Source organism: Diabrotica undecimpunctata, chromosome 7 (assembly GCF_040954645.1).
Source record: "Diabrotica undecimpunctata isolate CICGRU chromosome 7, icDiaUnde3, whole genome shotgun sequence".
Lineage (NCBI taxonomy): Eukaryota > Metazoa > Arthropoda > Insecta > Coleoptera > Chrysomelidae > Diabrotica > Diabrotica undecimpunctata.
Genome location: NC_092809.1, coordinates 108,241,515 through 108,265,312, shown reverse-complemented (window position 1 = coordinate 108,265,312; position 23,798 = coordinate 108,241,515). Strand labels below are relative to the sequence as shown.

Genomic DNA, 23,798 nt, shown 5'->3' with positions numbered 1-23,798 from the left:
AAAAGGAAACTCAGGGCATCCCAGGACAGTTAACAACAACGATAACTATGAACGTGTTTTTGAGCGAATCTTGGAAAATCCGAAAGCCAGTCACACAAGAACAGCGTTGCATCTTGGTTTAAAACGAACTTCCTTGCAAAGAATCCGGAAGGAGCTGGGTGCATTTTCGTATGTAATTCAGATACATCAACAATTACATCCCAGGGATTATCACAGTAGAGTGGAATATTGTGCCAGAATTCTTGCAATAGAGTATGAAAATCCTGAATTTTTGAATAATGTATGGTTTTTAGACGAAGCACATTTTAATTTTTGTCAGGTCATGTAAATCGTGGCACAAATCGATTTCTTGGCTTTGCTAGATCAGATGATGTTCAAGAAGTTCCTTTACATAGTGAGTGTCCAGTGTGCAGTTTCGAGAAACGGAATTATTGGTCCATACTTTATCGAAGAAAAAGGTAGCCAAGTCACACTTAATTAACGGAGATACATACAAATTTTAACACGCTTTATTCCTGATCTACGTCAATTTTGTCGTGCACGTAATTTGGCATTTCGAGACCAATTTTTCCAGCAGGGTGGGACAACTTGCCATACTGATGTCGCAGTTCGTCAATTTCTTCAGGGTAATTTTCAAAACAAATTCATTTCACGATTTACTGACTTCCCCTATCCTGCACATTCTCCTGACTTAACATCTCCAGGCGCATACATTTGGCGAATGGCTAAAACTCCCGTTTTTAAACGGGCAGCACAAACCATCAATGAGTTAAAGGATGCCGTTTGAGCCTTCTTCGCGGACTTGAGACAACCTTTATTCCATAAAATTACGAGAAATCTGTAATATCGGTATAAAGTCTGTTTTGAGATCTGAGTCGTCAAGAAATCAAATAGACTATATACTTGTAATGAGCGTTTCTGATATGCCGTCAAAAAAGTCACTACATTTCCTGGGGCAGATATTGGATCTGATCATCAACCACTTGTAGCAGATATTACACTAAGGTTAAAACGAATACAGCGACAAAAACCAAAAACTAATGAACTTAACTTTGACGATATAAACATAAAACATAACATTAAAAAAGAATTTAACAATAGAATAAAAAACATTGGAGAACAACTAGAAGATCCAGAAGAACTATGTCTCCACTATAAATGAATTTAAAAACCAAGATAATGAAATCTCCACAAACAATGATTATAGAAAAAACTTAATCAAGAAAAATAAATGGATGACAGACGACATCTTAAAATTAATGGAACAACGTCGACTGATAAAATTCTGATAATATTGATATCGCGATTACAAAAAAGTTTTCTCATTCTATTAAAAGTTGACCGTGCAATTTCAATGCGGCATCTTATTTCCTTTGTCTGATCAGTATCTTCTGTGATCCATACTCCAAGGTATTTGTACGAAGATATTTGTTCAATTTCTGTATTATCTAGTACTAGCTTAACTTTGATGTTTTGTGCTTTTTTTTGTGTTTTTGTGCAAATTTATTTTTAGTCCATAACCGTTGCAATATATATTAAGTTGTTCAGCAGGGTGTTGCAGTTCTTCTAGTGTTCCTGCCAGAAGGACGGTGTCGTCAGCATATCTTCCAACAAAAGAGTTGTTAACCACAATAAAAACAGCCAACATTGAATACCTCGTTCACATCATGGCGAACAGCGAAAGATATTTGTTGCTGCAATTAGTTGTGCGACAGAGAGAGAGAGAGAGAGAGAGAGAGAGAGAGAGAGAGAGAGAGAGAGATAATGATTTATATCCGATTCGAAATTAGACCACAATATGTACAAAAAAGGGTGTACGTATGTGAAGTTATTAATATAATTTCAGTGTATGAGGACTGTATTAAATAGGTCTAGTTCAAAATAATTAGCAGTGGTAGTAAAGGGTTATACAGATAATAGCCAAATCAAGTTTATAAAAAGTCTCTCCAATTCTGCTGTGTCACACACACTCGCGGTATTTATAGGCTTTCACTTGCGATTGCTTCTTTTACGGGGAACCGTAGCGGTTTCTAAATACGTGTCTTGCGGTACTAACACTAAGATCAAAAAATAGAGCACATTTGGGTTTGTTGTCTCTACGATTAAAAAGAGAATTCGCAATATTTTTCGCGTAACTATCTGAGAGAGAGAAATAATGTCTGTTACTAGCGGCAGTCAAAAGTCGAGAGAGAGGACGTCTGTTGCTAGCGAAAGTTAACAGTCAATTTCTATTTCTATAGGCAAGAGAATTTCTATTGCTATTGGCAGTCAACAGTAGAGAGAGAGGACGTCTTTTTCGTTTGCTATTTTAAAACTCTGTATTTCTAAGGGTGGGGTTGAAGTGAGGGTGGGAAGGGTTGAAGTAGGGTGATGATTTTAAAATTGAGGTAGTGAATGATAGGAATTAATACAGCGAAAAATATGACATGGTTATTCGCATGTGAAAAATTGAACAAAGACACACTTGTTTTTGTTATCCATTAGTCATGGGGATATAAAATTCAAACATAAAACATATACATTTAAATGGTTTCTAATTTTGTAATAATTCTATATACCTTACCTGTCATTATATCTTCCAATGAAACGTACACATCATGCTGAATTGGAAGATCTTGCTCTCTTCCCGACCTATGTCCCCGATTGGAATGGCTTGAAACAACGTGAAAAAACGTGAAAGGATCGTCACTACGAGTTATATTATCCTGAAATCCAAACAAATCTCCAAATGGGTTTGCATTTCCAAAAAACTGAGCAAATGTGGCTCTCGGATCTCCATGAAATGTGTAAGTAAAGGTATTACCACCAAAGCCTCCAGTTGCACCTGGAAATCCACCTTTTAGTCCTTCCTCTCCATATGCGTCGTATATGTCTCTCTTCTTTTTATCTAAACATAAATAATTATGACTATTCCATTTTATCTTTTTATTAATGATTATTATTCTATTTAATGGGAATAAATTACAATTGTAAATAAAAATACTTTATACTTGAGGTTTAGATTAAATTCCTATTAAATGTAGTCATTATTATAAATATGCCACTAGAAAAAATTTCAGAGCCACGTTAAAAATGATCATTTCCTACATATACTATCACTAAAATGTCATTCAACCTGTAAAAATCATACAAACAAGCACAAGCTGAATTTTTCTGAGAATGTCAATTTTGTAACCCCAAAAAACATGCAAAAATGTTTGGTACTACTGCCCCGGGTTTTCCCCTAAACAATAAAAAGGTTTATGGTAAGGACATGTAATGCCAATGAAACAAGAACGATGGCCAAAACAGGTCTTAAACTATGTTCCATTTAATAGAAGAACGAAAGAAAGATCAGGAATTAGAGGAATAATGAGAGATAGAGCCATAAATGAAGAGGAATGCACCGACCGAAGAAGGTGGAGATCGAAATTCAGGATGAGGCAGAGGCTGTATGCCCCCCGTATATATCTTTATTAAGTTATTTATTTCACAAAAAAACACATTTTATAGAAAAAAATGAAATTACAAGTATGAATTTTAAATGCACATATAGAAGTATATATACAGACACACACGTATACATGTAGATAAAGACTAAAAGCCTTATTAGTAATGACGTGATAATGTTTATTAATAAAAAGGTTAAACACCTCGTAAGAGACTTTCGCGCTATGAACTCTATAGTGTATTTTTATGTATGAGAGAGTAATAAAACAATAAATTATGTATGCAAATCCCTAAACTGTTGATACGGGTGACTCAATGAAAAACAGATATTTGTCAACAAGTTTACAGAAGTATATAGGAAAACAATTTTAAATTGACTATGACCACCAGGTATAAAGGTTGGAGCAGAATAGAATACAATAGTTGTGAGGGTTACTAATCCCTAAATAAGGTTGCCAGTGTCGGAGTGATGGAGGTTAAAAGGTACTAATGAATTTGCAAGAAATGTAAGATGTTTATTTTATTGGTTATATATAACCAATAAAAGTTTAATAAGTACCTACCTATTTGCAAAATAAAGTTTAATTCTTTAGATAAAATAAAACGCTTTATTTTATCTATTTGCAAAATAAAGTTTAATTCTTTGCCTATTTGCAAAATAAAGTTTAATTCTTTAGATAAAATAAAACGTTTTATTTTATCTGAAATGAGTGCATTCCACGAAGTAAGGGTTTCAACAATCAAACATCTAATTCTTTAATTCCAGGAATCTACGACAGTAATTGACTAGATAATTACCTTCTAAACTTATTCCACAGAAAATGTGATAGTATGTTTTTCCATTTTGTATATAGGAAGGTCCAAGTGGCGTATTCAAAATTCTTAACAGTTCACTAAAAGTAGGTACTTCAGTTGCAAGGTGCAGTTTATTGTGTATACTAGTGTTATGGAAAATTTGGAAGTGCCGTGTAAACGCCGAAAAATTGGTCCTCTAACAGTTAATGAAAAAACATTAATATTTAATTGTTTTAAATCATTTACAGACAAACGTTTATGTGAAAGTGTTGATGAGACCGTTGAGTTAGTTAGCAGTACACTTGGTGTTGGGAAATCTACGATTTACAGAGTTATTAAAGAAGAGAAATGTGGTAGTTTTCAAATGCCACGTAATGCTCCAGGGAAACCAAAATTTCAAATAGAATATCATTTTAAAGAAGGACTTCGACGGAAAGTGCATCAATTCTTCTTTAGACAAGAATTTCCAACATTGGATAAAGTTCTTGTCTCAGTTCGAGATGATAAGGATTACCCAGAAATGAGTCGAAGTACGTTATGGAAACTTTTAAAAGAAATAGGCTTCCGCTGGAAAAAGAATATCCCAGAAAGTATATTTTATTAGAAAGAAGCGATATTGTCATATGGAGAAGACATTTTCTAAGAACCATAAAGGAAATGAGAAACCAAAAAAGAAAAATATTTTATCTTGATGAAACATGGATCAACGAGGGTCATACACCAAATAAATTTTGGCAGGATGAAACTGTTACAAGTCAAAGGCACGCTTTTGCAAATAACTTATCTACTGGTTTAAACCCACCATCAGAAAAGGGACGCAGGCTGATAATAGTACACATTGGCAGTTCAGACGGTTTTGTTGAAGGTGGTTTATTAACTTTTGAATCAACTCGTACCGGTGACTACCATGAAGACATGAACGCTGATGTCTTTCAAGAATGGTTCGAACAAATGATAGATCTTCTTCCTAAGAACTGTGTAATAGTAATGGATAATGCAAGTTATCACTCCAGACTTATAGAAGGACTGCCCACAACCAAGTAGTTAAAAAAAGACTTGCAGAATTGGCTGAGTTCAAAAAATATTACGTACCATCCCGGATCTATAAGAAAGGAACTTTATTCGTTGTGTGCCCTTCATAAAGAAAAATTTAAAAAATACGAAATTGATGAAATTGCCAAAAATCGTGGAATGACAGTACTTAGATCCCCACCATATCATTGTGAATTAAACCCGATTGAACTGGTATGGGCACAGATAAAGAGTGAAGTTTCAAGAAAAAATACCACTTTTAAAATTCATGATGTTAAACAGTTGTTTTTGGAGGCCGTAAATAATGTAAAACCTGAAAACTGGGAAAAGGCAGTCAATCACACTATTAAAGAAGAGGAAAAAATGTGGAAGCTGGACAATATTACTGATAAAATGATCGAGCCAGTTATTATAAATCTTGGTTCTGAAAGTTCATCTTCTGAATCTGATTTGGATTTGTAACAAATAGCTGTAAGTTTTATATTAATATTTTTATTCATCTATTTAACATACCTTAGACGGTTTTAAAAATTTTTTTTTATCTTTTGTAATTTTTAAAAATTAAAAAAAATGTGAATTTTTTAAAACCCTTTTTAATGTAGGCCAGTCAGTTCTAATATAGTGTGTGATAAAAGAGGTCAGTTTTGTTTACATACACATAACACTTTATAACACTGAAATAATTCATTTATTTTTTACAATTATTCAAAGTAATTTTTCAATTAATCTTGAGCACGCCCATGGAGTGGTCGGAGCTACCAGTTAAAATTATGCTAATTACTCTCTCGTTCATAAAAATAAACTATAGAATGTGCATTCTAAGACTAAGGGAAACATTTTTTAATTATAGCATCTTAAATGTGCATGCCCTATAGAGGAAAAGGGAGACGATGCCAAAGAAAAATTCTATGAAGAACTAGAAGAATATAGACTGCTAAGGAGGTAAGAGAAGAAAATACATCGCAGGAAAAAAAGAGAACACATAGAAAAAAACTCCAAGAAATGAAGGAACTAAATAAACCATAAGAAAACAGAAAATTCTACCAAAAACTTAACAAAAGTAGAAAAGAATTTAAACCAAGTACAATGATTGTGCAGAGACAAAAACGCAGATATAGTAACTCAACAGAGTAAAATACTACAAAGATGGACAGAATTCTTCAAAGAAAAGTTCGAAAAAAACGAAGATCCACTATATGATAGAATTATACTGGATCAAACGGATAACAGAGAACCCCCCCCCCTCAGTAGCTGAAATGCAAGAAGCAGTTACCAGACTGAAAAACAACAAGTCACCTGGATTAGACAACATTAGCGCAGAATTAATAAAGGAAGGAGGAGACTTCCTATTGAATGCGATACACGAACTAATAGTCAACATAATGAAATAATAAATTAGCTTCAATGTAAAAGCTACCAGGCAATAACGCTAGTGAATTTAATATAGACACACATCATCTTTTCATTGATTTTGAGAGTGCCTATGATAGCATCCATCGAGAATTTCTGATCCACGTACTGAAAGAGTTTAATAGTCCAACTCAACTCATTGATATAGTAAAAGAAACACTTAAAGTACAAAGCAAAATTCGAATTTAAAACGCACTAACAGATACAATCCATGTGAGAACGGGCCTACGACAGGGAGATGCCCTATCCTGTAGTCTATTCAACATCACATTAGAAAAAATAATTAGAGTCAAAAGTCAACACCAGAGGAACAATAATAACAAAAAGTGTACAAATATTGGCATTTGCAGATGATGTTGAAATCATAGCTAGAAGCGAAAGGAAGATGATAGAAGCATTTAATGCGATAGAAAGACTGGCACAAAAGAGTGGCCTTAACATTAACGAACTAAAAACCAAATACATGAAGGTCAGCAAATCGGCAGGCCAAAGAAACCTACAGAATCTGACAATGGGAGACTATAACATCGAAAGCGTGAAAAATTTGACATATCTAGGTTCACTAGTTACCGCAGATAACAATGTCAGTGAAGAAGTTAAGAGAAAAATACATATTGCTAATAAAACATATAATGGACTAATTAAACATCGAAGGTCTAAAAACATCACAAGAAAAACCAAATGCAAAATATACAAGACCCTGATAAAACCGGTCCTTGTATATGGATCAAAGATATGGACACTGTCGAAAAGCGATGAGAACCTATTAGGTACGTTTGAACGAAAAATCCTTAGACATATATATAAGACACATATATAATCTCCTGACATTACCAAATATTCCTCTGAGAAAGAATTACCTACCAACTCTAAATTGTTGGTTTCTATCTGTGACATATGTATTTAGAAACATTACTGAATTAAAATGAAAAAGACAAAAAAGATTTTATTTCACGTTCAAAGCCTCTATGTATCTGTTGATACGTATTTCGACTTAATAAGTCTCATCAGAACAGTTGTTCATAGCCGTTCTTAACGTGAAAAATAATCTTCTCTATCTTATTATGAAGCAAAATATAATGGCTTCGTTATGGACGCAATAGCGACATCTGATAGAAAAATCTGTAAGATAGTTTCGAAACAAATTCAGATTTCTGCTTTAATCTGGAGCCTTCTAAAAATTGCAAGACATAGCCAGACGTTGATAAAGATGTTAATAGATTTTTTATTGCTTAGTTGAGGAGACATGTCTTGGAATGCAAATTTTAGATTCCCCATGTCTCTATTAACATCTTTATCAACGTCTGGCTATGCCTTGTAATTTTTAGAAGGCTCCAGATTAAAGCAGAAATCTGAATTTATTTCGAAACTATTTTACCGATTTTTCTATAAGATGTCGCTATTGCGTCCATAACGAAGCCATTTTATTGTTGCTTCCTAATAAGACAGAGAAGATTATTTTTCACGTTAAGAACTGCTATGAATAACTGTTCTGATGAGACTTATTAAGTCGAAATACGTATCAACAGATACATAGACGCTTTGAACGTGAAATCAAATCTTTTCTGTCTTTTTCATTTTATTCGGATCTACTCTGTATGAGTACAAGAAACAAATTCGTTAAGGATTTCTGCTTAGTTGAGGAAACATGTCGTGGAATGCAAATTTTAGATTCTTCATGTCTCTATTAACATCTTTATCAACGTCTGGCTATGCCTTGAAATTTTTAGAAGGCTCCAGATTAAAGCAGAAATCTGAATTTGTTTCGAAACAATCTTACCGATTACTGAATTATTTGAAAGGCCGAATGTGCCCAGTTTTTCTAATAACAAACCATGATCAACCCTATCAAATGCTTTGTCACAATCAGTGACGATTACATCCATTTGCGTTTTAGTGTTTATGGCATCTGCAGCAGATTGTGTGAGTATACATAAGTTTGTAATTGTTGATCTATCTGGTAGTAATCCATGTTGATACTGACTGAAAGAATTGACAAAATGTTCTAATAGGTTGTTATATAAGATATATTTAAAGATTTTAATTAAGAGAATTTAAAATACTAATTGGTCTGTAATTTTTACATCATTTATATTACCAGATTTAAAAATAGGAACTGTAATGGTATCTTTTAATTCTGTAGGAAGGGTATTAGTTTTAAAGCTAGATTAAATACAACCTTTAATGGTTCCACAAGATAGTCGATACACCCTTTATATATACATATATATATATATATATATATATATATATATATATACGAAGTAACAAGAAGTCCAGAGACCTCTCTCTGATAGTAAATTAGGTGAACCGCGCAAATTCAAAGCCTCTTACTAGAGACCTTTAACGACGCTAGAAGTATCCTTTTACTTCAACATGCATCTACGATTCACCTTTGAAAATTACTATCTTTTTCGCTTTTTACGTAGAGAAAGACGTTTAAATGAAAGTAAAAGATTGCATTTCATTTCAATAGGAACTCCACCATTGCTCTACACGTGTTTCGAGTTATTCAACTCATCATCAGGAACACTTGTGGAAGTTCAACTGAAATGAAATGCAGTCTAGTATTTGGACATTATAACCAAAATAACAGTCAGGTACGCTAGCAGCGACATCTATACGAAGTAACAAGAAGTCCAGAGACCTCTCTCTGATAGTAAATTAGGTGAACCGCAAATTCAAAGCCTCTTACTAGAGACCTTTAACGACGCTAGAAGTATCCTTTTAGCTAGGATATAACTTAAATTTATGGAAGATTCGGAAGGCTGAAGAAGATGAAACACCGATTGTACTGCTTACCTATTCTTGACAGTGGCTGTGATTGCTCAGCCTATAATTGAACTCTCATTTTTTATTGTAAACTGGCCCTTTTGCTCTAAATTTCTGCATCAGTTCAATCACATACTCATCAGTTGCATGTCTATTGTGGTGTGTTTCATTAAAAATTTTAGCAGCAGCTCTTGCACAATTATTATTTTTGTAGTATACACCTACAATTTCGATTCTATCTTGCAAAACGTAAACAAAGAAAAATTGTCTATCTCATAAACTAATTACTTTAAGCCGAATGTATTATACATTTTTGAAATCAGTACAAAAATTAGAATCCAAATATAAAATAAAAAAAGGTGGAGTAATTTAAAAAAATAAAGGGATGATACGGGGGTGAGGTGGTGCCTTTCCCAGCAATTTTGAATATGACATAATGAAATCTAAAAATTAGAAGTTCAAAAGTTATTCAAGGTGGATAATTAAATATATTATAATAATTTATATATTACAATTAAATGTTTCATGAAATATTCTGCATATAAGATAGTATTTGCAATTTTAAATAGTTCTAACCCTATTATCAACAAACGTAATTTATGAAATTTAAGTCTACTAATAACTGAATATGCTTTAAATCCAGTGGCATAGTAATTTTTGTAATAAAACGATGCCTGATAAAAATTTTCCATTTACGACTGTGAAAAATATTGCTGTATGTTTTATCAACATACAGCAATATTTATGCTCAATATTTTAAAATTTATCAAGATGTAGATATTTTATTACTTTTTTATTTCTTTCTGCTCTTCCTTAATAATAAAAATATTTTTGTATAATAAATTTTGTTCATCTCTATATGAAGACACTTGAAAAATATATTGCCATAGTTAATTTCTTAATAAAAGAATAGCCAGTAAAATTTTTATATTTTTAACTGAAAAATATGCTAGCGACCATAACCTAATATTATATAAAATGAAAAGCATCATAAAATACAGCATGCCCAAGAGACCCACACAAACAAAAAACAGAGTTAAAGGACTAAATACGGAATCTACGAAATACTTATACAGAAAAAGAATATCAGAGAATATTACTGAGAATGAACTATTAGAAAACGATCACATCGAGAAAAGCTGGCAAAAACTCAAAAATAACATAATTATCGCAGCACTTCGTTCATTATCGTAGACAAAATGTGAAGAAAAAAGAAAGCTTTTTACAATACAAAACACAACTAACACAACAGGCATACAACAATCATAAAAGAATCCGAAATGAAATGAATACTTTACATAAAAGTCGAACACTGAACGAACTTCTTAAAACAGATAGAACACGACTTATACGGAACAAAAAATATATATAGAGAATGATTAGACGACAAAGAAAAGAGATCAATGAACTAATACAAACGATGCATATTCAAAAAAACACATGAGCAGGCTATTTTCGATCCATATTTGCTAAAGATAACGATAATAAACCACCAACACCAGAAGTGACTACAAACGAAGAAATAAACATTGAGGAGGGAGAGGTAAAGAAAGCAGTAAGAAAATTAAAAATAGACAATCACCAAGAGAGGACAGAATACTACAACAACTCTTAAAGCAAACAACAACTATTAAAACTTATCAAAAAAATAATGAAAGAATACCACAAGAATGAAGATCAAGCATCCTAATATCTCTCTTCAAAAAGGGAACCAAACCGGATCCGGGGAATTACAGAGAAATCATCCTCCGGGACTTATAGAAGCTACAAAAGCTCTGTATAAAGAAAATAAAGTGTCCATTAAAATGGGAACAAGAATCGTGGGAGACTTCACCACAACACAAGGGCTTCTGCATGGTTGTTCCACATCTCCAACCCTATTCAAAATATACTTAGAGAAAGCCTTGACTACATGGAAAAGAAAATGTGAAGGCATGGGAGTACCGGTACGGAACGAATACCTATATACGTTAAGCTTTGCAGACGATCAAGTAGTGATTGCACAAGACCCAGACGACGTCAGCTACATGATGAAGAAACTACAAGAAGAATATACCAAGGCTGGCCTAGATATTAACCTCGCGAAAACAGAGTACCTATCTACAAGTGAAGAAGATATAGAAGATCTACAGATTGATGACAACGTAACAATCAAAGGAAAGGATAAATTCAAATACTTGGGGTTTATAATCACGAAAAAGGCAACAACAGAGGAAGAAATTACACAAAGATTAGGACAAACAAGAACAGCAATCCGACAACTTAACTCAGTATGGTGGGATAAACACATAAATATGAAGACAAAAACACAGATTTATAAAACATTAGTGCGAAGTATTATGACATATGGGGCTGCAAATTATGTTATAAACAAGAAAAACAGCAGTAAGCAGTAGCAACAGAGATGGAATGCCTGTGAAGATGCTGCAGAATAACAAGAATGGATAGGAGAAGTAATAACGAAATAAACAAAGAACATCAATAGAAACAGACATACTAACATACATAGAACAAAAAAGACTAAAGTGGTATGGACATGTAAGAAGAACTAGTGACAGCAGATGGATAAAGAGAATAACCGAATGGAGCCCCATAGGAAGGAGGAAAAGAGGACGACCCCGACAATCCTGGAGGAACGAAGTAGACGACGCCATGAGTAAGAGGATGGGACAACAGAGAGAGATGGAAACGGTTAAGCGAGGAAAGGCAGTGAATACTGTAGAATCCCTAAATATATACGAGTATATCATCCTATTAAACACGACATTAAAACTAACAACCAAAGTCTTAACAAATGAACTGAATGAAATTGCAGCTCTGGCAGAAAAGCATACGGATGAAATCCAATAATAACTTGAAATTTTACAGAAATGTGTAATCTATATCACACTGTATTCATATTCTGACAGTAGCACAACTTTAAAATAGCTACTATTTAAAATTTCAAACAGTGCTCGAAGCAAGTAGGTATAATGTCGACACATAGTAGCCCGCCGTGTGCTTGTCGATTCTGCAAGAACTATAAACTTTTTATATACAACATTATTCAAATTTTATTTAAAATATTTCAATTTAAAAATTTATTTATAAAAAAATTGTTTATAAAAATTTCACTCGTCTAAATTCTTGCATAGAAAATGATGACAACATTTTGAACACTGTGAGCGCCATTCATTACATTCTTAGTAATTATTTATTTATTTATTGTAATATTTTTAAATTGTTGGATATTAGTTTTATTACATTCATAATTTATGTGATATGCAGCATATGATATAAAATATGTATGCACATTTTAAATTTTCTATGCAGTTAGGTATTTATCGTGAGAAACTTAAATATATAGAAAACCTCAACAGAAAGAAGGAATTCAAAACATTCTATAAGAAAGTTAATATCAACAGAAAAGAATTCAAGGCAAGCACAAGACAATGCAGAAGACAGAATGGCGACCTATTAACAACAAGATGTTGTTAATAGGTCGCCAGAAACAGATGAGAGAGAAGAGGAATCACCAACGATTCTTGGAGTTAAAGATGCAGTTAAAAAACTAGCTAGAAACAAATCACCTGGAATAAATAAGCTCCCAGCTGAACTATATAAAGAAGGTGGCCATGATACTATAATGGCATTACAGCAGCTTATAAAAGAAATATGGACACAGAAATCCCTACGAATTCAGGCAGAACTGTCTGAACCTTTTAAAACAAATAACAGGCTGCGCCATGGAGACCCTCTCTCCTGTATACTGTTCAATCTGGCTCTGGCAAAAGTAATACTTATGTCACAAATCACAACCACTGGTTCAATATATAATAAATCAGTGCAAATCCTGGCCTATGCTGATAATATCAATATTGTTGGAAGAACGGAAACGCTGTACGAGAGGTGTATGTAGCATTAAAAATATCAGCTATAAAAATGGGTTTAATAATAAACACCAACAAAGCGAAGTATATGAAAATAAACACGCAACCACAAATCCTACGCCCACTTTATAGACACCACAAATACGTTATAGAAAACGACGTCATCGAAGCAGTGAACGAATTTGTATACCTAGGAGCGCTCCTTAACACTGAAAATAATACTACCGCAGAGATAAACCACAGAATTTACACGGCCAACAGGTGCTATTTTGTTCTCCTTCTCCTTCTTCTTCTTCAAGTGCCCTGTCCGTTGCGAACGTTAGCTATTAACATGGCAATTCTGATCTTGTTTGCGGCGCTTCTGAATAGTTCGACCGATGTGAACCCGAACCACTTCCTCAGATTTTGGAGCCACGAGTGTCTTCTCCTGCCTGGCCCTCGCTTACTGTCTATTTTTCCCTGGACAATCAATTGCAGTAGACGGTACTTATCGTGTCTCAATATGTGGCCTAGATATTCAAACTTTCTTTGTTTAATTGTATTCACACAATATTCTCCTTAAATGCATTATATCAAGAAATATAAAAATAAAACTCTACAAAACAATAATACGCCCAGTCCTAACATATGATTCAGAGACCTGGACTCTAACAAAAAATAATGAAAACATATTACGATGTTTCGAAAGAAAAGTACTAAGGCGAATCTATGGAGCAGTGAATGACAACGGAGTAAGAAGAAGACGATACAATGACAATGATGCGACTGCACTCAGCTGGTGCAAACCTTGATGTAAGAATGGGACAATTGAGAACTCGTTTCTGGCGGGGAGAGCTGGAATGCGCTACCACTGCTACAGGCAGACTGCGACTCAATTGAACCAAAGTTTTTCTTTAACAAACCATACAAAATTGAAACAAGACAGTATAGGGAGACAAACACGGCAAATGCCTATTGCATATACACCGATGGTTCCAAAATGAAAGAAGACTCAGGATGCGGAATATACTCCAGATCACTGAACCTAAGAATAAAGTGGGGTATGGGCAAAAATGCCAGCGTAGTTCAGACAGAACTGGCTGGTATCTTCATAGCCGCAAAAGAGATAACCCAAAAAGGTATAGCAGGGAAAACTATAATGATCTGCACAGATAGCAGACAAGCGCTACTAACCTCGAATAGACTACGTGTCACATCAGGATTAGTAATGGAGTGTCACGAGTCACTAACGCAAGCTTAGGATGGTAATACCATCATCCTGAGGTGGGTTAAAGAACACAATAGGAATAAAGTCAACCGCATTGCAAACCAGTTATCTAGGAAGGTGGCAGGCCAAGACTCTTAGGACCTGGGGATCTTTTTGGTTGGTCAACTGCAACAATCGCGGAAATTGTCAAATGTCACTCCCATACGCAAACCGTAAAAAAATAGGAAGAAGGGCAAGGATATAAACTTGCGAGTGTAACACTAAGTAACCTTGAAGAGTCAACATCAAAGAAGTACTTGGGAATGACCAGGAAAGACCTACGTTTGACATTTGGTTTTTAACTGGTCATTGTCAATTAGCAAACACCTTCACACGCAGACACACCTCTATGTAGGAACGAGTGAACGAGAAGACGAAACTGTAGAGCATGTCCTATGTTAATGCGCGGAGTTATAGTTAAAACGAGAGTACGCGTTCGGAGTACGCGTTCGGCGTTTAGGCGTGGGCCAGAGTCCTGGCCCACACCTGCCCACATAAGAGAGTTGTGGCCTAAGTGCTGTGAAACTTAACTCGCCCTCCCTACTCTACAGATACAGATAAGTATGATAAGTATTTGATTAAGAATTTGAATAATATATTAAAATTAATTGTTTTAGTTCTAAAAGGAAGTTTAATATACATATATGTAATTATTTTAACTCTTATTTCTATTCTTATATAATATTATAATCTTATTATAACGCAGAACTCGAAACGCCAGACCACTGCCGTGTGCTATACGCAAAAACTGAGTTAAAATACGTTGAACATATTTCCAATTCACTTTAATTAAATACTTACCCTTTGCAAAATTTTGCTTTTTATTTTTTGTGATTTAATTGTGCCATCTAGCAGTGAATCGACAGCTATGTAAATAATTGCCTGGTTTTCTCAAGGCCTTTTTTGTTATAAAATAAAATATTCCTGACCTGTACCTAATTCAATCTATTCCCGAGATGTTGAAGAGTGCCATTCTTAGTGGGCCACCCGGTACACAAAAAAATTGTTGACAACAGTGCTCTCCCTTATTAGTAATAAACTAGTAATAGATGCTATCCAGTAATAAAAACGTAGTTACGATTTATTTTTTTAGTAAAGACCTTTTTCTTCATGTACCTATATTATGTAGGTATATTTAAGATCGAAGGCTTCAAATTTCTCGCGGTACTTACTGTTCTATAAAAAATTCGCCATAAATATAGCAATAACTATATTATCGGAATTATATAACTGTTGAAATTTAAATTCTTTTTCTAAATTTATTTGTATAAGAACACAGATTCATAATATTTATCTACTTGCCAGAAAGAACTTCATATGCTTCCGCCACTTCTTTGAACCTCTCTTCGGCTTCTGGGGACTTGTTTTTATCTGGGTGATACTGTAACGCCAATTTTCTATACGCTTTCTTTATTTCATCATCGGTAGCATTCTTAGAAATACCTAGAATTTTATAATATTCTCTACCCATTTTTAAAATATATTATTTGAATTGATACGTATAGTAAAATCTAGAACTGTCACAGTAGTGTTTACATAATACGACGTTTTAAAATTGAAGTCGCAGTGGTCGAACAAATAGATTTTAAAATTTTCTTCGAGAGGGCGCTGCCAGTAGCCCACGACTAAATTTGCCTAAATTAAAGAGAACATTAATTTGTAATCTATAAAATGTTTTTGAATACTTTTGAAATACTATGTACAATTTAAGTGAATTAATGTTAATAATGTTAGCATTAAACATAAAGTGTAATAATTATTTTTAGTAAAGTGTAACATTAGTATTTTCATACCATGTGATATCAGTTTGACATAGTTTTACTGTTGAGTAAAATATTGGATAATTTCAATCAACGGTTTGACAGTCAGGTTTTAGATGGTTATTATAATTGTGGTCTGTATTTAATCCCATAAATAAAGTAATTTAAGGTGAAAAATAATAAAATAATGAAATAATATTTCATTTTTAATTATTTTATCACCATTTCTTTTTATCATAAAGACTAAAATACGCCAGTGGCGTGGTTACATATTTTAAAATGGAATGTTAATTATAAAAAAACAATTAGAAGTAAATAATCCTCATCTCAAAGGTGATAATTGTGGAGTGGTACATAAGAGAGGGCAAATGAAAACAAAACTAAAGGATTAAAGATAATTGTCAAGAAGAAAATACCCAGCAGCAATTTTCCTCAACTTTTGTGATTGAAGATAGCTTTGAAATTGCGATTTGCATTAATGTCTAACCCATGATTGTATTTCCTAAGAGTAATATGTGTTGAAAAAGGACATAAATGCTAAATCCAAAGTCTGCAACCTATGACAACTATGAGGAGGAAGACAGACAATCGTCAAATGAATAGACAGCTCTTTCAATTAGTTCAAGATTTCTTGTATGGCTGTAGTGACTACAGGATCATCTTCGGTTGGTTTCATAGGTGAAATAAAATGTTTAATTCATTGTGTGAATATATGTCGTTGAATCCAACCTTATAGATGATAATAATATGCTCCTATGGATCCAGGAGGAGTACCACCTAATAATTCAGCTTTCATGTTTTTCCAAACGAACACGAACAAAGGTAGGACAAATACATCAACTACGCTCATACAAAACACCGCAGTGACTTACTGCGGAACCTCTCTCAGCAGCAGTCACGGCGCAAACTTTCTTCTTACCTTTTAGGGAAATAACGCGACGGTGTTTCGTCTGCACTGTTGTTATTGTTCATCAACGTTGTAGAGTCTCGCTGGATTAAATTTGATTTTTTAGAGCGGGTTCAAACAATGTAAAGAAACGTGTTGCATTTTCTTCTATGAAGTCTTTTATTTTCGCTTTGGAGAGGTCCTGGGGCTTGCGTTGTCTTAAGTTCGAATAACGTTTTAAGAATGCCTTAAGCCATTTTTTACCTGCTGTCGCATTTTCGTTTAAAAATGGATGAGACATACCATTATGCAATGCAAGTTGATTATCTAACAGCCTGATGTCCGATATTGTCAAACCATAATACCGTGTATCCACCTCCAAACAATAGGCAACCAAATGTTTTTTTAAGCTGAATGGAAACAGGTCTCCAGCCAAGAGAAGCTGGTGAACTGCCTTGTTTTACATAGTCTTCTAATGTTGATTTCGGAACTTTAAAGATGCCGGACGCTATTAAATAACCCATTTCACTGCCTCTACAGCCTCTAGCATAGCTGCAACCGACCAACATTTATGCTTTTTAACCCTTCCAGTAATTTCTGAAATAAAAAATGATCGTAAATATTTTATTCCCCAAAGTTTTCTAATTTCGGATATCCGATTTTTGGAGCATACTATATATCCGAAATTAGGCAACTCAACGCTGTACAGGTTAGATTAAAATATATATATATATATATATATATATATATATATATATATATATATATATATATATATATATATATTATTTTTTATTAAGGTAATTTATATTAATGCCAACAAAAAGCAAACTATTTGACTTACCTTTATGTATAATTGAAACAAGATTAGATCCGAATATTAATTGGAATATAAAAATAAAATCACAAAAAAAAAAGAAAAAAGAGTCACAAAGAATAGTACATCAGCCATGAGCCTACTAGGATCGTAGTGCTTACTTATTATTGTGTGACCTCAAAAGTACCAAAAATCAATAAAATTAAATTTACTTCAAAATATTATTTATGATTAAATATTATAATAACACAATTTTATCATCTCTTTATAATTACTATAATTAAATTAGCCAGATTATATAAAAAAACTTAAAATTAAAAGTCTTTCCTTTCCTATACAACTACATTCAAATGTTGCGTGAAGAAGCGTTCTTGACTATGTCATGCGCGTAGCGAACCGATTTAGCAGAATTATGCATACCTAGTGTTTATTGTACCATGGAACAGAACAGTAAATTGTGACTATGTAACCTGTAGAATGTTATTCCTGAAGATTTTTTATTAACATTGCTTCTGCTACTGCAACTACGTTGAGAACAAGAAACCATTATTACGCACAATCACAATATATTATTACAGTTTCTATAAAATTAATATAAAACTAAACATATTCGAAAAACTACAAAATAAAACAAACATATACGAGCTGTCAAAAGTGTCAAAACAATCTTAACAATATGGCCGAAGTGAGGTCGTTTTTAGTCACGTGATGCCCTCTCTATAGATTCTAACTCGATGCACGGTAGGGCAGTATCCGAAATTGGACAACTGTCTGAAATAAGGTGCCTTTCCTCTATATTTGTACAACACAAAAGATCGAATGTGTCACATTCGTTAGTTTCAGTGTTGTAATTTATACAGTTATTCAATGAAAATGTGCAAACTGTCTTAGCACTCTTTTGAAGATTTCTTTTATGAACACTTACTTTTGTTTTTCAAATATTAAAGGATATTCCCGTAATAAAAAAAACTAAAGTGATAGAAAGTTCAATAGCTACAAAATAAGGTTGAAATATTAAGTAAACTTACCACCTCGCTTTACATCCATTTTATTAAACATTTCTCTTAATTGTGAAACATTACGTTTATCTATTGTTTGTTCTAGGAGCGAATCCCACTTTGCGTGACAATGGTCGTGGTTTCCGGGCGGACCAATGGGCTAGGTTTTGTGGAAGATACGTATGTGCTGATGTAATCGAGAAACACGCGAGACAGAGGCTGCTTGAAAGATCTACTTCCTACGGGAACTGGGGCGGAGAAAACGAGTTGGGAGCTAGAGTGCTTATGGGAAAAGTTATTCCCGTACCGGTCATTCCGCAACAACAACCGCAAGGTTGGTATTTAAATTTAATCACTAGAATACTGTTTGTAGGGTTACATAGTTCATAATTACTACTAATAATGGCATGACTACAACGATGCTCCTTAGACATACTAAATTTATGCTATGTAATTTAGGTGCTATAGATTCATTGCATATAGAGCGGTACGCATATATAATACTTTGAATAAACGAGTTATCAAATGTTTTTTATTTGTATTATAGACAGAAAAATACGTAAAGAAACAAAAATTAGAACTAAAAATATTCTTTCAAAGATTTATGAGACCAATGTACAGTAACTAAAAGGTGTTTTTTTAGAGGTATAGAACTTTGAAATGGAATAAAACAAAAATGATTTTTATAAATTGACATTAAATTGACTTTATTCGAAAGATAATCTCTTGACAGTAAAATTTACATATGATTTATGGCATATGACTGCCATGGCTGGTTCTGACGAAGTCTAATCTAGAGGTCCAATTATCGATCACTTTTTCCAGTATTTGTCGCCGTATATCGGCCATAAGACGGCGAACCCATCGACAACCAGCGAATGTTGTCCTCCAAGTGGTCAATCGTTTCATGTTGATCGGCGTAGACTAGCACTTTCACATATCCCCACACAAATAGTCTAGCAGTGTTAAATCGCACGATCTTGGAGGCCAATTCAGGTCCAAAACGTGAAACTATGCGGTTATTAAATGTTTCCTTCAATAAATTAATTGTGGCATAAGCTGTGTGACATGTTCGCAGTGGCGCACCCAGAATTTGTCTGAGGGGGGGGTTTAAAATTTTTTTATGCTACCTCCATTTTGAGTCCCTAAAATTTGGGTTTTAGGGACTCAGTTTTAGTTTAAAGTACTTAAGATAGCAGTGCCAAAGATTAAGGTATCTATTATCCTGCCTACCAACTAAAACCACCCTCTCTTACTTGTGCGCAGTTGACTGTCGCACGTACCGTACTCCGAAAGTGGGGTGGTCGCTGTAAGGCTGACGATATTTTTAGAACACTCCCTTCTCTTATCTAGATCTTATCTATTGTTCTGAAGCAATTTTTTGTGGCATTTTAAAGTAATTACTATTTTAATGGGAATGAGTCAGAATTGAAGGTTAAAATAAGTTTATTGACGTTTGACATTAATCCAACTTGTAAATACAATACATTTTAGAGACGGCTATCGCCGTATTCCCATTCTCCTCCGCCAATCCTCCCGGTTCAAGGCATGCTCTTCCTCCAAACCTCTCGATTCCACCGCTCATCTAATTCCTTTATTCCATGAGCGTCGAGGTCTACCTCTTTTTCTTCTTCCAGAGAGCTTCCATTTATAAAGTTTTTGAGGCCAGCGTTCGTCAGGCATTCTCAATAGGTGTCCAAACCATTTTGAACCTCTTCTTTCTATTCTGTCAATGACATTCATGTTATTTCTTATAGATTCGTTGGTCTTCCTTTCCTGCCGTGATGTTCTAGCACTTCTTCTCAAATAATCCATTTCAACTGCCAACAGTCTTCTCTCCAGGTCTGTATTAATTGTCCATACTTCAGATCCATAACAAAGAACTGATTCAATGATGGTTTGCCCTATTCTTTTTTTGTTTCCTTTGGAAATGTTGCGATCCTACCATAAGGAGTTGAGACATCCTACAGTTTTACGTCCCTGATTAATTCGGTGTTTAATTTCGGTTTCTCCCAAGCCGTTCTAAGGAATGAGTGCACCTAAATATTTAAATTGTTCCATTTGTTTGATTTCCACGTCCTCGGCTATCAACACTTCAAACCTTGCATCTGAATTGATAACTAAATATTCTGTTTTCTTCATGCTGACTTGTAACCCCCATTTTACATATTCTCTGTATAGACTCTGTATGATAAATTTTAGATCATAAGAATCTGGAGCTAGGACGACTTGGTCATCCGCAAAGTTCAGGAAGAACAGTACGTCATTTCCTATGGGGATTCCCATTCTCTGGCAGTGGTTTTTCCAATTTTGAAGGGCTGCCTTAATATATAAATTAAACAGTAAGGTGACATATGGCATTCTTGTTTTAGTCCTTTAGTTACTTTTATTGGCTCTGATAATCTATTTTCGATTTTTAGGTAAGTAGTGTTATCCCTGTATACTTATGTGATTATTCCTAAAAGGTATGGACTAATATCGAGTTGTTGTAAAGCTTGCCACATTTTAAGTCTTGGAACTATATCATACGCCTTTTCTAAATCGATGAAGGCTAGATGTACTTCGGTACCAACAGCTGTTTCTATTAATTTTTGGAGTATAAACAAGTTATCAGTGCAAGATCAAAGATCAAAGATTCAAACGTCAATAAACTTATTTTAAGCTTCAACTGCGGCGTATTCCCATTAAAATAGTAATTAGATCTTATCTCCGTCATTGGCCTGGTTGGTGTTTCTCTTCTTCTTCTTTCTTTTTAATGACTGCTCGGATGTAATTGTGAACACTATTCCATCCCTCCGTACTTCCCGTCATATTCACGATCATGTCTCTTACAGTCACAGAGTTCATACATATTTCTTTATACATTCTGTTTCTCTCCACTGTACATCTATTGCACTCCAGCATTGTGTAACAACAGTATAGGCATTTATCTGTACCTGTCTTGCTGAACCTATGAAGATACGCCCTAAAACAGACAATCTACCCAGTCCCTTAGGCTCGGGATCACCATCTTGGTCTACTGGGCAACATTTTCCTGGTTGTTCCACTCTTCTTGCCATCTTTTCATTGATCTTTCCCTTTCTTCTTTTTTTTAAAGCTGTTGTCAAATGCTCTCTTCTCTCATAGAGATGTCTCTTTTCTACTGCTAACACATGCAGAGGAACACAACCAGTGATAGTCCATAAGGCCGCCGCAGATACAGTCCTGTAGGCGCATGCTACTCGCAACAGACTCGTTCTGTCTACTTTTGCCATAAGCCTAATATTAGGTATCTATATCTAAATATAATGAAAAATATTATTAATTGTTGTGTATTAATTATTGTGTATTTATACAATAATTATTGTATTCTACATATTTAAAGTGGTAATTTAATTATTCAATTGTATTTGTATTGTATTGTATTGTATTGTATTGTGTGTGAAAAACAAGTTACATTTTCCTACTATTCTTTATATATTTTTTACTTTATATGCCTGGGGGTACAAAATCCCCCCTCCCCTGGGTGCGCCACAGACATGTTGCGCTGTCTTATTAAAACGACAGCTCCTGCATATTATGGTTGTTCAATTGGGGAATGGAAAAGGCAGTAATCATGGCTCTATAGCGGTAACTATTGACTGTAACATTCTGGCCAGCATAGTTTTTGAAGAAGTACGGTCCAATGATTCCACCAGACCATAAAGCACACCAAACAGTCAGTTTTTCTGGATGTAATGTTTTCTCAACATACATTTGAGGATTATCTTAACTCTAAATAGGGCAGTTTTGTTTGTTGACGTAGCCATTCAACTTACCGAATCTACGAATCTACGCCTTGCTAGGTGATGATGTACCTTTAATTTTTGCATGAGTTGGATTTTGTAAGCACGCAAAGCAAGATCTTTACGCAAAATCTTCCATAAAGTGGATAAACACGTATCCAAGCTGTGCACGATAGCAGATAAACTGATTCACTGTACGACGTATCTGTGAATGCATATTATCAGTTAGAGTAAACCTGTTTATGAGAGTTCGGAGGAAGAAAATAATAATGACGATGCGTGTCTATATTGCACTGAACTATTTTCAAATTCTAATGCAAAGGAAAGCTGGATTAAATGTGTGTCTTGCAACAAATGGGCTCATGAAACTTGTAGTGCCTGTGATGATGTAGATGAAGTTTTTATTTGTGACTTTTGTTCATAGATTTTCAATTTTTGTTCACATATTTCTAATAAATATTTAAATAATAATAAATATCATTTTGGATTTTTTGCATTTTGCAAAATTTTGTAATGTTTTCATAAAAATAAAAAAATAAAAAATTTAAGAATATTAATAAAAATTGACATTAGTATATCAAACTTAAGTCATTTGAGAATATTTCCATCTGCAGCAAACGTTTGTTACTCTTACATAATAATAAAAAATTTAAGAATATTAATAAAAATTGACATTAGTATATTAAACTTAAGTCATTTGAGAATATTTCCATCTGCAGCAAACATTTGTTACTCTTACATAGTACAAGATACAGCCAGTTTTTGGACTGGTCAAACTCTCCCCTATAATATTGAGATGATGTTCTTGAGGCTTTTTGTGATGCCCCTTATTTCCCCATAAAATTCTTCTACCTCATTCTCTTCTTTGTGTGATGTGTGTGCATGTACTTGTATTAGATTGAGTATAGTGCTTTTACATTTAAGTTGTAGTAGCGCTATCCTATCAAAATAAGGAGTTAAGTTTTCTAGTGATTTATTAACGTTTTTGTGCATGATAAATGCGATACCATATTGTTAAGG

The 23,798-nt window shown here is 33.9% G+C and overlaps 2 protein-coding genes across 2 annotated transcripts in view; one reads left to right on the top strand and one right to left on the bottom strand.

Annotated features, from left to right (window-relative positions):
• LOC140446916 (dnaJ protein homolog 1-like) overlaps positions 1-16,081 on the bottom strand; it is a 32,072-nt gene extending 15,991 nt beyond the window's left edge. The window contains exons 1-2 of the mRNA XM_072539505.1: positions 15,856-16,081; positions 2,564-2,887 (exon numbers count right to left, since the gene is read on the bottom strand). Of these exons, the coding sequence (XP_072395606.1) occupies positions 2,564-2,887; positions 15,856-16,024 (493 nt within the window). The 5' untranslated portion in view covers positions 16,025-16,081. The remainder of the gene's footprint in view (positions 1-2,563; positions 2,888-15,855) is intronic.
• LOC140446594 (uncharacterized) overlaps positions 1-23,798 on the top strand; it is a 391,872-nt gene that overhangs the window by 341,109 nt on the left and 26,965 nt on the right. Inside the window, exon 6 of the mRNA XM_072539162.1 lies at positions 19,121-19,348. Within this exon, the coding sequence (XP_072395263.1) occupies positions 19,121-19,348 (228 nt within the window). The remainder of the gene's footprint in view (positions 1-19,120; positions 19,349-23,798) is intronic.